Source organism: Ixodes scapularis, unplaced genomic scaffold (assembly GCF_016920785.2).
Source record: "Ixodes scapularis isolate PalLabHiFi unplaced genomic scaffold, ASM1692078v2 ptg001080l_1__unscaffolded, whole genome shotgun sequence".
NCBI lineage: Eukaryota > Metazoa > Arthropoda > Arachnida > Ixodida > Ixodidae > Ixodes > Ixodes scapularis.
The window spans coordinates 1,335-20,137 of NW_024610096.1; the positions used below are offsets into that span (position 1 = coordinate 1,335).

The following is an 18,803-nucleotide window of genomic DNA, read 5'->3' on the forward strand; positions in this document are numbered from 1 at the left end:
GATGGGAAAATTGTGCGTCCCTCGACACGCCGTTTCAGTAAAATGCAAACACCGCTGGTGTCGCCGCGGTGTGTGCGTTCGTATATTTTATTTTCCTCGAATTTCTCTATCTACTGTAGGAGATATAAAATCATTATTATTTCTATCTTCGGACATGTTTCGTCTTTGAAGAAATAAACACTCCAAAAGACGAAGCGGTTCCAGTAGTTAACCGTTGGGTCGTTTTGAATCGCGTTCTGTTTCCAACTGTTAGAGAAAAAGCCTCGACACTTTGGGTTATTTTAACGCTTTCCCATTTTTGTGTAGCGCGGGTAGTCTGGAATGTTTTATAAGAAAAGCTTAGATATGCGTTACACACGAAATTTTAGATTTGTTTCCAAAAAGGTTTTCAGAAGGATTCCATGTGAATCGACTGCATGGACTGCGTGCGCCTTCGCATTTCGAACCATCAAGGACCGAGTTATACATTTACTGTGCATTTTTGCGAGAAATATTCTCGAAGGTGGTAAGTTCAGTTCAGCACGCTGGTAAGAGCGTTTTTTTCCCCCTTGGATTTTGATATTAAATAAAAATAAAATAACGGACAGTATGACACAACCTTAGTTCATACGTCGTGCTGTGCAATATTTCATTCCTTCTTTTGTCTCAGAGACTCAGACGATGCCGCCTCGAATAATGACCTCGTCACGGTCGGCTCCACGGAAAGGTGAGGTGGCAAGAAACTTTCAGTTTCTGCAGCGACTCACCCATATGACTTGGGGATCTACGTTAGAAAGTCGGTAAGTGTGACTAGATTTTTTTTTTCTTTTTCGAATCCTTATTATTCTGTTTTTTACATACATAACATCCAAAATTGTATACTGCATCTAACTAATCAAATGACCTGAAATGTTGAAATCAACAATGTTAAGTTGGGGATTGATTTATTCTAACTTTTAGCGAACTTTAGAAATGACCTCACTTTTTGGATGTCTTTCTTGCTTGGTTTTTCTTTCTTGTTCAAGTTATGTAAGAGTTTCTAGGTTTCAAGTTTTTAAGAAAACGTGACCGCACGAGTCAAAGAAAAGTCGCCATGTGTTCAATCGCAACGAGCATCCTTTTTTTTCCCCCACATCTGGGGATTTAATCATTCCTTCGCGAGTTGACAAACAAGAAGACCAAAGCCGTAGTCGTTTTATGACTCTTCCTTGAGATTATTTAAGCGAATACAGTTTGCGTATTTTACTTAATTATATCGCCGGAACTTATTATTTCTTAAATTACGTGTATTCATTTTACACAGACACACTAAATAAAACAACCAGCCGTAATAATCACGTTACACAAAGAGAAAATGAAAAGTAATGGTTTCTTTTGGATCGACGTTCAATTATATTTAATGTCAAGTAATCAAATAATCTAATGAGTACATTTCGAGTGAAAGAGGTTGTAGTCGTAAATGTTGTTTTCGTAATTTTTGTAACTAGCACGTAATAATCGATTTAGGCTAGGTTCCATGCTACGGGTTCGCGACCACGTTTTTTCCTTCCGTTGTCCTGTGACTGGTCCCTATGCGTTGCCGCTGTTGTTCGGATGGCTTGCACACAGGTCGGTCCTTTTTTGCACGACTGGTAACCTCGTTCCACTGGTGCAACGTTCAACAACAAAGTTTTACAGACGGGACATCCTTCATGGTGACGCTCGCTTGACACGTGCGCAAGCAGTGGTTCTTGTTCGTTCGCTTGGTGGGATGAGCCCGTGCAAACCTAGCCGTTTCCCTCTACCTGCAACGGTGATGGTTAACCAGAGTAGCTGATTTAAGCCCGGAGGTATTGTTACAAGGTTCAACCCTACTTATCAATGTCATTTCTATTTTGTGCAGGTTACGGACGTCAAGAAAAGAGTTGCTGACAAGTGCCTGGACGCCGAGCCCCACCTTCCCTTTCAAGCCAACGGGAAAAAGGAACCTCAAGTTTCAGTATAAGTGGCTGCACTGATGGAACTGGCTTGTCTACTCCATCGCGAAGAACGGCACCATTTGTAAGTACTGCGTCCTTTGTGCTTCATCTGAGGTGGGCGAGAGAGGATTGCCCGCTGGCAAACTTGTGCTGTCGAAATTCGACAAATGGAAAAATGCAGTTGAGGATTCTAAGGACCATGAAACAATAACGTTCCATAAGAACAGCGTCCTTGATGCCGGCCAGTTTCTGGAGATATCAGAGGGGGAGAAAGAATCCCATTGACCAGGACATTAACTCCGGGTTAAAGGATCAAATAGCTAGAAACAGGAAATGCCTGACTCCTGTCATCACAACGGTAGTCTGGTGCGGAAGACAAGAAGTTGCTCTGCGTGGCCATAGAGACGCCGGGAAAATGGATCTATCCAATGAGCCTGGAGAAAACGAAGGGAATTTCAAGGCGCTTCTAAGGTTGCGTGCGTCTAACGGCGATGAGCCTCTCAAAAAGCATTTAGAGGGTTGCAGTGCTAAAGCGACCTACACCAGCTGGAGGACACAAAATGAGATTATATCGGCATGCAATAGCATTGTTTTGCAAAAGCTTGTCTCAAAGGTGATTGCTGCAAAGTGCTTTGCAGTCATGGCTGATGAGACAACGGACATCGCGTATATAGAACAGCTCTCGCTGTGTGCGCGCTATGTGGACATGGAGCGGATCGTTATAAAAGGAGAGTTCCTGCACTTTGTTCCTGTGACTGACATGACAGGGAAAGGTCTGGCCAGCACGATAGTGAACAGTTTGAACGACATTGGTGTTGCATCGGAGTACTTGAGAGCTCAAGCGTATGACGGTGCGGCCTCAATGAGTGGGGCTTACAATGGTGTTCAGGCACTCATCCGACAACAGTTTCCTAATGCTATTTACGTTCCCTGTGGATCACACAGCCTTAACTTGAGCCTGTCGAGTGCATGTTCTGTACCTCAGATTAGAAACTGCATGGGAACAATAGCTAAGGTCTGCGAGTTCTTTCACACTCCGAAACGCCAAGCTGCTTTCGGCGACCAGATTGAGAAGCTGGTGCTCAAGCCTCGTGTAGGGCGCTTAAAGTCGCTTTGTCCAACCCGATGGGTTCAGAGACATGACGCTCTCAATTTTTTGTAGAACTCCTAGAAACTGTTTTGGTAACTCTCCAGGATATCGCCACTAACTGGAACGACAGGGAATCATCGTTAAATGCTCAACTCTTACTGAGCGCACTCCAGAGGAGCGAATTTTCGGCCTCTCTTTTTGTGGCAGAGAAGGTTTTTAGTTTCAGCCTACCACTGAGCAAGTACTTGCAAACGGTAAACCTTGATCTTTCACCCGCTGTTGAGTTGGCTGAAGATGTTTTGGGAAATGTGCGAAGTATACGGTGCAGAGCTCACGAAGAATTTCAAAAGCTCTTTGGTTACATTTCTTCAAACTGTGCAAATCTTGGCTTAAGCATAGAAGTGCCGAGGGTCGTTGGTCGACAAACGACGCGCTTGAATGTGGAGTCTGCGAATCTAGAAGAGTACTTCCGTCATTGCATATTCATTCCATTCCCGAAAGCTTTCGCAGAGCAAATGGACGAACGATTTGTAAAGCACAAAAATTCTTGCTCAATTTCAAGTGCTTCATCCTTCGTCGTCAAGCCCACTGCCGAATTGTAATGACGAGGGCGCGGTACGCCTCTTGTGTGAGCGCAACCATACCGATGTTGCGGGCGGAATCTTCTCGGTTGTCGGAGAGCTACACCTCTGGTATAAGAGGCTCCAAAGGCTAGGCAAATATCCCACGGGTCCACAGAGGCACTTGAAACATGCCCGTCTCTCATGTTTGCCGTAATCCAAAAGCTGCTTCAAATTATGGCGACTCTTCCAGTGACGACATCGACAACTGAGAGGTCTTTTTCAACCCTGAGAGGCTTGAAAACCTACCTCCGCAATACGACTGGGGCGCTAAAATTAAACGGACTAGTATTGCTAAATGTTCACCGCGAAGTTTGCGGATGAGATTCTAGACGAATTGGCCACAAATCACGGTGGTTGGACTTCAAGTTGTAGTAGTGTCTGAAGTCCAACGGCTTCTTCTAAAATCGTAATTTTGTTCTCTTTTCGAAAACGATGAACTGTCTTTGATTACTTTATGGAGTCACGGTGATAGTTTCAGAGTTCTAGAGAAAAAGGAATTGAGGTAGCAAGGGATAGATGGCGCAAGCTAATGCCCGTAAAAAACGATACACCCACTATCTTTGTCTCTAGAATGGCAAAGAATGCCCGTGCGAAAGGGAAAAGGGGCTTCCCTTGTCATTCTCCAGCGTGTGAGGGTAGTATACTTTAGCTGTTCGAATTTATAGCATCTGATAGCCCAAGTTACCGCTCGATTGATATTGTTCAACGTATTCGTACATTGACACGACCAAAATAGGAGTGTGTAAGACAAAAATATATAGACCGGAAAGTTGCATATGTTATTAAAATAGCTCGAAAAGGGGGACAGAAGACGAAGAAAAACACTTAAAAGCGCTAACTGGTAACTAAGTATTTTATTTAAATTCCAGCATCGCTCTCGGGTCTCTACAAAACAAGCACATTATCCTATTATAAAAAAGTGTCACAATGCCAAAACGCAGAGGCATAGCAGCAGCAAAGTTGTCTCCAAAAATAAACACTGTATCATGCAGAAATCAAACGGCGTACATTTTCGAAGCGGTAGTCTCTATAAATTTCTAGAAACGTTTAGATTCATGTTGGCGTCTGTCCTGCGCCTTTCTTCGTCTTGTGTCTTGTCGTTCTGCACTTTTATAATACCATGTTCCACAAGCAAACAGCTCAGCAATCCGCTCTTTCACGAAAATGTCTAAAGTGCTTGGGGTATGCAGAGATGAGTGAGCACTTTGGTACTTTATTGTATACATGGGTTGCACGTGAAGTCATATTTTTCCTCCTTGGTGGTAGCCTGTTGTTAGTGCAGTGGAAGCTGCGCTCGCTCGTGTCTGCTCGCGCTCAACGCTCGTTTCCTGCTTGTAGGATTCGTACAGTCAAGGCTACGCTCGGCCACAAGAGTAGAGAAAGAGGAGGACCGACATACGTCAGTGCAACCTATCTATAAAGGGCCTCACCTTGCAGTTTTCAATGACGTGACTGATTTAGTGAACGCGCTGGGGTAGAAAGATAGCAAAGAAAAAGAAAGACCCGAGGCTCGAGCAGACTTACTTCGATAAGCCCGAATGAAAACCATGTCGAAGTTGTTTACCTGGAGACATAACTCAAAGTATGATAATTATTCGTTTTTTCTCCCTGGTCGATTCGTAGAGGAAGATGCGCGTACTCGGGTGCGGAGTTACTTCCGTCACATTTCAATGTTAGGGAGCAGCAATATCAAAACGTCTGACGCTCATTCGTTATATGAAGAGAGAGGCAGATATTAAGAGAGAAAGAAGAAAGAAAGAAAGAGGGAACGAAAGATACATATCAGTTATAAAAAAAAAATAGCGAAGGGCGCGAACCGTCGCTCGATTCAAAGTGCTCTGTATACTAATCCACATCTATCCACCCAAAGGACATCGCTACCGGCATTAGGGCAATCTTTTCTGGGCTGGTTTTGCCCGAAACAAAATCAGTCGGTCGTATCCAGAGGCTATTGGCCGGGGTGCTCCTGGCCCCAGCTGTATTGGTTTATACAATATTAACACAAACAGCACAGAGGAAATCGGGTGGTACTGAAAATATAATAAATAATACGAATAATACCGTTTTACATAAAGCTTCCTGATTTTGTTTTGAGCAAACTGGTCCTGGACTTACTGCGATATAGCTTCGGTTATACCTAGTATGATTTTACCAGTTTTATCTCGATGTGTCAGTTAATGTTATATTAAATGTCATTTCTCGTTCGTTGAGACGACGACTTTACATTCAAGAGCATTCTACCACAACTGCGCCCAACATGGTTTTTCCGCCCTTCTGTTAGCACTTGATTGGGCTTCCTTGACTGATAAATCGTGTCTGTTCCCCTTCGTTTCGGCTTACTTCGTGCTGCGCCAATGAAGTTCTTTCTAGGAGTTATCGTTTTTTGGGGGTCTTCGTATTTTGTTGCTTTGTTGCGTGTTCGGCGCGGTGTTTTTTTCTTTATGCTTGCAGACGTGGAGCCTACGACATGGTTGGAAACCGCAGCGGAAACATCAACGGTTGATGATGACGTTGTAGCCACGCTGCTGAACCTGATGCGCATGGTCATCGCCATACTCTAAGAAAAAAGTTCGCCTCAAGGGACTAACGGCAGCATTTGGTCCTCTGAACTTCCAGTTGCTCCCCGTAGGGACCATCTGGTTCAAGCTAGGTACCGTGCGCAAAAGCTGGGGACTAACTGCACTCGACTGGGACTAACCGATAGGCGTGCCCGAGCAAAAGCAGCCATTAGTCCCCCTCAGACAGGGTGCATCTGTAGGATTTAGTCCCCGAAGGCAAACGCAATGTTCGCCAGGAGGACGGGTGATATTTCGCTTGTCTTGGGGATCGGCGAGACTCTGCCCAGCACGGCTGAAAGTGTTGACAAAACTCGGACGAAACTGACGAATTTGTTTAATGTGCCACGAACGTTCAGACATTACATGGTAGAGCTTCGCGCGTTGTGCGAATGCGAGTTAACGAATGTGTTGACTCCACTTCACCCAACTATCTCGTCAAAAATGATCTGTTGACATTTCACAAATCCCATTCACGTAATTTCCCTTCGCGCAAAAAATGAGCATTAATCCAAACGCAACACCTCCAAATACTAACACTTTTTTTTTTTAAATGAAACTTAGAAGACGCGTTTTCAACACCGGAGTCTCCGCAGTCAGAATAAATGGTCACTTCAATCGCTAAAACTGAGTTACTGAGAACAGGTCGAGCCTCGTCTCTGCGTCTCCCCGTAACCAACCTTTCTTGGTAGTCCAATGTCGAACTCAAAATCCGCAACGACACACTTGATGCACGGCACATTCCACTCAAAAAGTACATTCAGTGGCAGTATCCAGACGCCTTCATGCCATCGTCGTCGATGTTTCAGATAACATTCCAGATGAACAACGAAGAACGAACCGCGCCCGGACGTCATCCATGGCAACATCGGGCCGGGCCTGCTAATACAAAACAAATGCGAACTAAAAAAAAAAAAAAAAGGCCCCCGAGAAAACTGAAGATAGAGAGAGAGAAAGAGAGAGAAAGAGAGAAAAAACAAACAAAAAAAAAACGTGTTTGTTTGCACGTCACTTGACCGGCGTGTTGAAAATGGCGACCTTCGACCTTCTCCCGTCCTTCGGGCGTTGGTGTGTCCGCGCGTCGTGTGTAGTGAAAGGGGGAAAACAGATTTCCCTTCACCCTTTCACCAACCCCCTACCCCGCATTCCTCGCTCACGCGGGGGGTAGGGTAGATGGGGCAGGGCAGAGAGGGTCCGTCGGGAAAGTGGGAAGGGGTCTTTGTTTGAAAAGGGCGGCGGAGAAAAGCTCACCGGAGGAAAGCTCACCGGAGAAGAGCTCACCGGTTTTTGAGCGGATGCGAGGAAAAGCTCACCGATTTTTTTTTTTTTTTAACTCAGCGGAGTCTGCTTCAATATTTGTGACTTAATTCATTAAAAATATGTCCTCTTTTTTGCAATATTCTTGAAGTTCATTGCGCATAGAATATCGTACGCCGGTAAAAATTACAACAACTTATTGACAACTGACAGTGCGCCGTCGGTAGCTCTGTCGAATAAAGAGGTTTGTTCTTTGCGAGCTAATATGAATGGCGGTGTGTGAATCGTTTCAGCTCCAAATATTGTGTAGTGCCTAATAGATAAGTAGGCGTTTGTTGGTGTAATCAGTGTCGGCTACGCTGGCTTCTTTCTGTTAATTTCACTAACAAAACTTTAGTTGCGAGAACAGCTTCGTGTTGTCGTGTTTGTTGTCTTCACTCCGTCGTCGTCTTTTGAGCGGTTTGCATCATGTATAACGTTTACCAATTCGCCCTATTCGCTGCCTTACAGAACACTAGTAACAACGGTGCCAGTGTGCAGCTCTTTAGGTCATGGGTTGCCTACCGTAGAAGGGCACTATCACACAAAGGCAACGTGTGGGAACGCCAGCACGAACGTTTAGAAAACGTGCATGTCCGTGGAAGAAAGAAGCCTCGATATCCTACTGACCTTTATTCTGGTTTCAAGGGTTAACAAAAGCTTCAAAGATAATTTCAGGCACCGCGTTGTTGCGCATGCACTTTCGGATTTTCGGCATTAATAGTTTTGATTTTTAGGTTTTAGGCAGACATTATTAAGTTTTCGAACTTTTCCTGTTTTTCATGTTCCTAATGTTTTGAGTTAGGCTTTCGTTGCTTAGAGAGTAATCCACAGAAAAGCTCCGTGTGTCGTACTCGTTTCTACCTCTGCCCTCGTGCTTTGCGCAGTTCATTTATTTCTTCAAATCATGAACCAACTAGCCCGCCGAAAGGTGTTATTAGAAAAACTCGCCCGCAATTAATAATTTGGGAGCAATATACTCAATAAGCTTAACAAATACTACAAAAAATTACATTTTATTTTTTTACAAAGATGACGAATGTTAATGATAATAAATTGATATATGTTACGCATGATCCAACAAGCTCTATATAAAAGAAAAAAAAATCTGCGAGCTTGTCTCCGCATACGTTCAATGGCCGGTGAGCTTTTCCCCGCATCCGCCAGTTTTGCGGTGAGCTTTTCTCCAGTAAGCTTATCGCCGGTGAGCTTTTCTCCGGGACTCGTTTGAAAAGAACCCGTCCTTCGTCAGGACTTAGAAGCTGGTCGTCTCCGATCATTGCGGGATCCGGTTTGGATTCGCGGAGCTGCAACACTGCACTTGATCTGTTCTGAAGTCACAAGACAAGGGAGCTCGATTACGGTATGTCAAAGTACTTCTGTTTATGGTATATTCATTAACTGCGGCTTCAGAAAGTGTTTTTTTTTTAGCGCGTTCTCTAGCTTCCAAAGCACGCGCCATGCTCTATTCTTTTTGGCACCATGGTTGCTTATTTTGTTACGCAGCACAGAGACCTGATATTCAATTGTATCGAGCAAAACGCCAGTACTACCGATGGCTCATTTTTTGTGTTTTGCAGACCCTGGCACCATCGCTTTACCATAAAGGCCTGTTCACACGTGCAGCAGAGAGCTACAAGCATAGCGCTAACCTAGAGTCACTAAATAAAGCTACGCTTTCAGAGTACCGAAACTCCCAAACTACTCGTCTGAAGCGCGTCAGGCGCCGCCATCTTGGGTCCACGCGCAGATGGAGGAGTGACTCTAGCTGAGCCAAGCCGAGCTGTAGCCGTCGCCTGCGTCAGCTGCCGCAGCCGTGTTGTGGCAGCGAATCAAGGTCGTGTTGTTCGTATCTCGACGTAAGAAGGAAAAAGTGCATGCTGAGCGACGGACTTCAGCGTGAGCGCGCAGTAAACAGCAAAACAGCAGGAGGCAGCGGATCGCTGGACCCAAGATGGTGGCGTTAAAAAAACGCGATGATGATGATAGCGACTCACGTGACTGCCGCTGTCCAATGATGCCGCAGCGAACCATAATATTGTTGAATAGAGCGACTGTATTGTTGGCAAGGTGCGAAAGAAAAGGAATGCGGTACTCTGAAAAGCGTAGCTTTATTTAGTGACTCTACGCTAACCTAGCTCTAAGCGCGTGCTGACGGGAGCTTTCACCAACTTTGTATCGCACCGTCAAAACTGTTGCTCATGGCAGACGAAAAGCAGCTCACGACACTGAGCAGCGCTACTTCAACGCTTCGCTGCGTGTGAGTTATGTCTGCTGCGTGTGTGTTATGTCTCATACTTTTGTTGAGCGATCGGGTAGTTCACGCTGCCCCTGTTGCTAATAATCCAAATTCCTCGCAAACAGGCAAGAAGCTGCAGGTGCCCCAATAAACGGTGCTTGGACCACAACCGGTTTGGACAGCCGTCCCAGTGTTCAAGCCATCGTCGACGCAAGTGCACTCTTCGGAATTGGGCCTTATCGTGGAGTCTACCGCTCAGGAACTTCGACTTCAGTCATCCTTGAAAGCGATGTGTATCTACGAGGCAATAAAGCTACGTTTAACCTGAACTGCACAATAGACTACTTCCATAAAGCCCTGCATGCAGCACGGCGCGCGTTGCACTCTGGGAACTAGTTGGCCAGGGAGGAGAGTGGCATGGTTTCGGTTTCGATCGACACGTCGACAAGAGATTGTTTTCTGGACCCGAGATCGTCATTTGTGGTCTCTAAATTAACCTAAATGGCCAGACCTCGAAACTTTAGCACAAGCCTGAGACGTATAGCTTATCTTAACACATGCTTGTTGTATTTCTGTACTGAGCCTCCCTGTTAGCGTTCCAATCGAGGTATGTGGACGAGCCAGTGCTGGGAATCTCGACGCTGCGAAGCTCGGGGATCTTGCTTGTGTAGGAATCAACAAGCTGTAGCAACCAATAAGTACGCATACATCGAGCTCGCGCAATTACATGAGTGTTGTTGATCAGGATCGAAGTTTGTTTGCTTCGTGCGTCCATAGACGAAATATTACTTTTTGCAATTACTGTTTTCTTAATACGCCAGAGTAGGCGAGGTAAAACTCGGAGGCGCCATTGAAAAGCTCAATTTTAATACACTTCTTATCTCTTATCTGTACTGACCGCAGCACTGCACGAAGCGAAGTCCGCACACGCTTGCATTCCACTAATATTCAAAATCGCGTATGCGCATAAAGTTATCCTGATATTATATAGGCCAATTCGCACATACCGACCGTTTTAAGAAAGCAAAAGTCGAGCACTTGTGTGAAGAATGTCGCACCGTTCGCCGGAAGAGCGCCGGACGGGCATGAACCCCTATGCGCACCGCATAGGGGTTCATGCCCGTCCGGCGCACGGTGCGACATTCTTCACACAAGTGCTCGAACGAATTGAAAGCGCGTTTGGCGGTTGCTAATGGCCATAATATTTGTTATGTGTTTGTTTTCTTCCTGCCCGAGTATGCCGAGATAATTTCAGACGCACTGTTCAGGCACAGATCTTGGGCTTCAGTAAAAGCTCGCGCAAAAAGGCTTACCGAGGAGCAGGGGACGCTTGTATAGGGCCTCCGTCGTAGCTAGCCGATCTCAGCGCTTGCGAACATTTAATCTTCTATCAGCATAAAATTTGAGTGGGAGATATATGATGACACTAGGAAGACATCATAGTAACTTTTCTGCAATAGTGAGGTCGAATTTATTGCGTTTCCTTAAAAGTTCATGCGTAAACGCTGGGCTCAACTTTGATACCCTGTGAGGATGCGGCTTGCTTTTCGCCCAATGGAGTAACAAGAAACGGACGTTTGGCAAACAAAATGCGTGTCAGGCTCCAGATAAACAAATTTCAGTTCTAGTTCTCTGGTACTAGAAGGGATTATTGAAATAGAGCTCAAACATGCACTCGTGCGTGAGGTGACTAAGCCACGACTTACTACGTTCGCATACGCACGCACAATATCTTGTGTTTCGGGAACCAAGGAAAGTGCCCCGGTCTTCGTTTTGTATCGCTCGAGAATGAGTGTACGTTCGTGAAAAGTCAGATAATCGAAAACGCAAGCAGCGCGTTCGGTCGCGGCGTGATAGCACGAGATGAAGCTGCGCAGTCGAAACCGAAACGGAGTGGCCAACTAGTTCCCAGGGTGCACTGCGTGGTATTTCGCCGGGATGGGGCGCGTCGGTTTTGAAAGAAGTCCATTTCGTCTTGGAGATTTGTGGCTCGGGATCAAATGCAAAGGATACACCTTTAGTCCCAGGGGTCTAAATCCAAGGGCGCAACGTTTAGACCCAGGGGTCCAAGTGCAAGGGCCTAACAGTTGGTCCTCGGGGTTCATTTGAAACGGTGTAACGGTTAGTCCCAGGGGTCCAAGTGCAAGGGCCTAACAATTCGTCCTCGGGGTTCTATTGAAACGGTGTAACAGTTGGTCCCAGAGGACCAAGTGCAAGGGCCCAACAGTTGGTTCTCGAGGTGCAATTGAAACGGTGTAACAGTTAGTCCCAACGGTGCTAGTGCGAGAGACTAATGGAGGGGCGCAACTGTTACTCCCCTTCCCGTTAGTCCCCGAGGGGACTAATGGTTGTGGCAACGCACTTGCTCCCTTCGGGGACTAAGTCGCGCTCCCCTTTTTCTTAGAGTGACGAGTCTCGATGGCAGCAGCCCGATATTCGGTCACGCATGACCGTTCCAGCATCCACCGGTTGACGTCAATCGTCTGGCCGACTTCCTGGGTGCAGATCCGCTAGTCAAGATAATATGTGTATCAACCGCATCTATGAGACTCCAGAAAAGCCAGCCCGTACGGTGCCAGTGTTTTCCGAGCATAACTAGAAAACGTCTGCCACAATAAGCTACGGGAAAAAGGACGGCGATCGCACCCAGTAACCCCATACCGCAAGAATTCCCCTGACTTCTCGTCACGTCAAGACGCCTTGTATACCAGCATCTTGAAACAATCCAGATATCCACTACTGAGCTGGGGAGCGCCCGGCGGCGCCACATCTGTGCCAGTCTCCAGGTGCACACCCGAGACGCGCGATCGTTTGAGGCCTGTACCGACGACCGTCTCTGGACTCACTAGTGCGAGATACGGCTATGCCCAGCATTGGGTTACTTGTCCGTCGACGTTTTAATAAATACAGTTATTCGTTTATTGAAACAGAGACTTTGTAGTGCTTTCAGGTGGCGCATGCTGCAAAGAAAGCCTACGACAAGATGTCAGAGTTCTTCTCAGCGCAATGGTTCTTGAAAATTTGAAAATAAATTGTTTAAACACGTGAAATGACCTTTAAAACACCGAACCCTTGAAGTGCCGCGCCTGATTCTACGCGGGTGCGATGGTGGAGAAATTCAAAATTTACTGCATTCTATGAATATAACACGTCAGTCTTTAATAAATAAATGTACATACCAAGGAATGCGATCGTGTCGATGGGATTGAAATGAATTCGCGCAGTAGTAATAAAATCTCGCAATAACGCGTTCAAAAAAAAGAAACAAAAAACAACGAATTACCCCTTCCCCTTTTTCTTATATACCTTCATGCCTTCATAGGCGTGCTGTAACACACTGCTTAGTTGAAGAAGATAGTAACTTATTGGTGGTTCCCAGAACTGATAAAAAACTGGTTCTTTTGGAAGAGGGATTACATGGGAGTGATTGATACAAACAAGGCTATTATGCGTGAAGCAAGGTATGAAGGACGGTAGCAGGCATATAGAACATCTAAAAAAAAAAGAATCATTTAAATTTCGCGCCACCGGTGAAAATCATTTAAATTTCGCGCCAAAGACAATCGTGACATCACAATCTTGAGGAAATTGCGTCATATCGTGTTTCTTTGTTTCCTTTTAATAAAGCGTCACTTCCCGTACGTTACAGGCGAGCATGACTAATGACAATGCCACGCAACACACAGATGGCGCTGCGCCCCATGAGCCGCCATTTTTGCGCCTATGGGCTTCTAAGTTCTATGGAAGCTTCGCTACCATCCATACATATACCTTGGCCTGCCTGCCCGCACGCCGTCGCCTCTGCTTCATTCTGCATGGCCTCGGCCCTCTGCTCGTCCATGCGTCGTTTGTGTGTGCCCTGCGTGCCGTCCGTCTGTGCTTTCTGCTGCATCATGTTCGGTCGACTTTGCATCAATCAAGGTGACGCATGACCGCCCGCGTGCTCGCATGCTCGGCGTGAATTTGTGCAGCCGATTGGTTTGAGCTTTTCGCGCTGTTGTTTCCGCCCGGCTGTCTGGCTGCACTTGAACGTGTGTGCATGTTGATTTTCGATGAATTTGTTGTAAAAAAGAATTAAACTTACGACACTGCACACGGCATTGTCCATGGATTTACAGATGACGGTGTTGAACGAACCTTTAACATTGCAGATAGAGCCTTGGTTGTTGTGCTCTCAGGAATTTCCAGGAGATGGGTTTAGCCCATTGGCACACACTGTTGGGCACACACCAACAACGTCTTCTGTTAAATGTAGTCTCCTAATATCTCTCATTCGGGAGCTGAAGACTGTTGGTTTCACAGTAAAGGCTGTTGTCTGTGATTAGGGGGCTTCAAACGTAAGCTTGGTGTGTGTGTTGATAAGCCATTCTTTGAAGTTTACAACGAACACGTTTACTGTGTATTTGATGTTCCGCACCTCTCCAAAACAACCAAGAGCAATCACGAAGCACACAAACTTTGCATTTGAAATGAGGTCATTGAGTGGTCCCATATTGTTGATCTTTATCTTTCTACCCATGAAATAATTAATATGAGCTTGCAATTGGCTCAGAAACTTACTGAGAGACTGATTTTTCAAAAACCTTTTTGTAACATGGAAGTAAATCGTGACGCACAGGTACTGAGTGCCTCACTCTTTCTTGCAATCATATCCCTTGTGTATGCCAAAGAGCTTCCTGAGGCAGCCATGACTACAGCCTATTTCTGTGATAGGATGTACATACTTTTTGATTGTCTAAATAGCTCAAAATTCAAGAAGACAGGGCAGAAGTTGCGTCATGCCATTCTGAAGGGAGTATCTGAAACACTTGATTTCTTATACCAGCAACTCGGATGGCTTTCAGCATGGTAGTTCCAAAGTAGCAGGCAGCCACAAGCTATCATAGGATGGCAAGTTACTATAAAAAAATGTCCTCATGCTCTGGGATGAGCTTTCAAACAGCCATGACTTTTGAGTTCTTGCTCACACGACGCCTGCAGCAAGACACACTTGAGAAACTTCTTGAAGTTATATACGGCAAATGCTGTGCTGCAACACAAACCCAAATGTGTATCAGTTCACCTCAGGACTGAAACACCTAGGGATAAAGAAACTGTTCAAACTATCGGACAATGGAAACGTAGAGGATGACAAGGCTGACTTCCTCATGGAATGGCCAATATCTTTGCACCATGAAATTTCACTTTCAGGCAATGTGGAATGTCTTCCAATTGATCACTTCCCACCACTAGAGGATATTTCTGAGCTGGTATACATCATGATATATGATGCCAGCTCATCCCGTAGCAGCTGAGAACAGCCACAGCTGTGGGTTGTCTGTTCAAACACAAGCTTGATCAAATAGCCCCAAACGTAATAAGTGGACGAGTCATCAATTATGTTAGACCTGCAGGTCTAACATAAGTGATGACTCGTCTGTTAAAGCTTTTGCTTTAACAGACAACTTACAGCTGTGGCTGTTCTCAGCTGCTATCGGATGAGTCTAATAACTTGACCAGGCCTCACCAGTACTTTATTGTTTTCAAAGCATACCACGTGCCTGGAAAACTCTTCAGTAACTTAGTAGTACCATCACAGACTGCCTTTAATTTCATTCAGTAGCTAGGAAATCACTTTCTTCCCATAATAGAGAGTGTGGCGCATGTTCCAGGAGTGTGTGCCACCTTGTATCGCACACTTTGAAGTCTGGGCGGTTTTAGCCTTCGCTCAGAGGAGTGCCACAAAAGGTTTTTAAAATTGTTTAGCAGAATACGGTTGTGTTGGCATGTTTGATTTCTTAACCGGAATTCGGACAAAGTTCGGTTGCACTCTTCAGCGGCTAGTAAGCAACTAGACAAGTTTAACTGTTAATAGTGTATTAACGGAGGCGGTTACCAAACCATAAACAAAAAGCGCTTATTAATTGGGCATTAATTATTTGGGCGATGCAGCTTGCTCTTCAAACATTTGTTTCACCTTTTTTAGCAAATGTGTGTCACGGCTCCCTAACGAAAATATTTATCCACTTTCTACAGATTTTCTATAAAAAATAGTGTATAGAGGCTAAAAATACTCGAAAGAAAATGTATTCATTGCCCATAGTATTTTAGCCGCTTTTTTTCTGAAGCCATATTTCTTTCCTGAACAATATTGGGGAATGTTTAGGGACGTTGAATCTTGTCAGATTTCGAATAGAGTTCTCATTGTTTGGTAATGGCTCGCTTGCAGTGATTTTGAGGCTGTGCAAATTGGTGTTTTCTTTAAATTAGACGGAAGTCGGGAATTTGTACTATCCGATGTGTGCAATTCGCACTCTTATTATACTCTTATTACTGGTAATGATAGCGATGTCTTATTTATTTCTGCACTTACTTCCCGTACCCCAGTCGGCGTGAAAGGGAAAGGATTATTCAGCATGTTCTCTGTAAAAAGTCTTTGTTAACTTGGTTCCGCTAAGAATCTATTAGAAAGTGTACGATACACCGAACTCCTTCATATTCGTTTATTTTTGTGAGTATCTGTTTCGTACAAAACACAGAGCTTCTGAAGTAAATCATGTATACATGAATGCGGTCCAATAAAATGTTTTCGAACCACTTACTGGTTGTTGACCCCAAAATGCTCCACCAGCCAGGAGTCAATGCAGTGATTGTGTAACTTCAATGCTTTACAATAGAAACAGAACAAGAAATACACCTCTGCCTTGTGAAGTTGAAATATTGTTTGAACATTTTGCATGGACTCTATCGTAAAAATGAAAGTAAAAATGCGTCAATATTGAAAAAAAAAAAAAAAAAAAAAAAAACAGCGGCTTTGGGAGTCGAGGAGCTCCCGAGAGTCGAGCGAGGAACGAGGCGGGGAGGAAAGGGAGAGTGAAGGGTACCGTCGGTAACCCGGAGCAGAGACGCTCAAACCGAAACCGAAACTAACTCGACCGGAACCGGAATCAAAATCTGTCGCCCGCTAGGAGCGCTAGCTGTCACTGGTCTATCTGGGCCGCTGGGGCCTATGGCAGTGTGCTCTGTTTACCTTGTGTATATTACTCTATACTTATCGCTAACCCGTTGTCACTTTACAACGAAACGGGGTATAACCGTTGGCTCTCACCCTGCTGGCGCCGCCTGGCTGATGCCGGCTGGCTAAAAAAACGTCTGTGGCAGTACGTTATCTAACGCATAGCGAACCGAGAGAGGGTTCATTGAAGTCTCTCTTGAGCCAAAAGCAGGCGGCTGCTCTTATCAGAACTCTTTCCTGCGTTTCACTTCGGAGAGCCAATGGGCGAAACACAGAACTATTTACACAGAACAAGCTAGAGCCGCTATCTGACGGATATCGCGCCTTGTCAGGCCGTTGCCAGGCATCCTATTTTTTGACAAGAGAGTTGCCGTGCACACTAGTCTAGTGGTAGACTTGGGCTGACTTACTTTGAGCCGCAATCATGGCAGAGTTCGAAAATTGTCAGAAGTGCGGCAGGGACTCCCTCGACGTCTGGATGGCAAACCAGTGCCTGCATATGATTTGTAACAAATGTCTGGTGCAAGAGACCAGCATCGACGACTGCGTCCACTGCAATGCGGCTACCCAGAAGTTCTGGTGCCCCGGGAGGAAGTACGGCTGCAAATTCCAGAAAACCATCTCTGAGACAAAACTGCATATCAAGACGTGTGGGTCTGTCCCGGTCTTCTGTCCCAACGAATGCGGCCAAGCCCCGTCTAAGAAGTCTCTCCCGGATCACGTGAGTTTGGAATGCCGACTTCGTATCGCCGAGTGCCTGTTCTGCGGCGAGGGATGCTACGCCCTCAAGCTCTCCGCTCACCACGCAATTTGCGACGAGGCCCCAGTGTCGTGCACCTACTGCCACGAGGATAATATCCGACGAGGATCGCTGTTTGCTCACGCCAGAGACTGCGTCAAGACGCCCAAGCCGTGTCCTATGAAAAAGCACGGCTGCACTTTCGAAGCCGTCGAGACAGAGATAAAGGACCACTTGAACTTCAGAAACCACATCTCGTGTTTTGATGACATCCACGAGAGGATCCAGGAACTTGAACTGACGAACACCATTGAACGCCGCAACCAGAGAGACGAGGGAGCAAAGCATGAAACAAACCAGCCCGCTGTGATTGGGGGCGTCAGCCTGTTCGACAAAGAACTCCTATGGTTGGTGAAATTACCCAATGCAGCTCACCCTGGCAAAGTCAGTACCATTTTCAAACACCGGGAGACTAGTAGGACCTTTTTTCTCGAGATCAACTGCGCCGGCCCCGTAAAAGGGGAATTACCTCAGGGAAACGAGGAGCTTATGTACAGCATGTATATGACTCACCTGGAGGCAGGAGAGCGCAAGAAAGACATCAACTTCTTCATCCAAGCTGAAAACGTCCCCGCCGATGGCAGGCTTCTGGGGAAGGCCCGCCACAGCTGCTTGGCACCTTCGGCGGAAAAAATATTTGTGCTCAAATTCAAGTGCGCTTCAAGTCATGGCAGAGTCAACATGGTTCTCGTCAAGCTCACCTCTGACTAAAACAAAAAGGAAACGTTGACTCACACCAGATAAGCGTATACCATTTCAAAGTAAGGCAATATTACTCAGCAGTTAATTAATTGTTCTCCTTGTTGAGTTTGTAGCTTCCTTTCTGTGCAAGCCATCCCCAGAAATGTGTGCCATCGTATGCTTGCGCCATCTCTTGGCGGGTTACGGAAGCGCCCCTTTAGAAGCCCATGTATTGCAGATACAAATATGGCCACAACACCGAAACGTTACGCTTTGAACAGTTCGTATGCTACTACTATATTCTATCACGTACCGCTATTCTTGTGCCAAAATTTCAAGATGATGACGTGTAAACTGCAGGTTCCTCGATCGAATAAACTCTTTTATGTATTGACACTCCGGATAGCATCCAAGTTAATCGAAGTGTACAGGTTATTCTCGGGTATAAACAAATTGTTATGATTGTATAAATTAAATAGGATTCCTCCCCAATATTACGGCAAAATTTGTAGTGTCCAAGATGTGTATATCATCTGTAGAAAAATATATTTCGGAGGCAGCTCTCAACAATTTTTGAGGAACAACTAAG

General features: G+C 45.5%; 1 protein-coding gene and 1 pseudogene across 1 annotated transcript; both read left to right on the plus strand.

Annotated features, from left to right (window-relative positions):
- Positions 1-1,985: 1,985 nt before the first annotated feature.
- LOC115332313 lies at positions 1,986-3,778 on the plus strand (annotated as a pseudogene).
- Positions 3,779-16,925: 13,147 nt separating this feature from the next.
- Positions 16,926-18,610, plus strand: LOC8051732 (TNF receptor-associated factor 5). The gene has a single exon (XM_029994728.4). It carries the CDS (start codon positions 17,159-17,161, stop codon positions 18,242-18,244), a length of 1,086 nt encoding a protein of 361 aa, XP_029850588.3. The 5' UTR covers positions 16,926-17,158; the 3' UTR covers positions 18,245-18,610.
- The last annotated feature ends 193 nt before the right edge of the window (positions 18,611-18,803 follow it).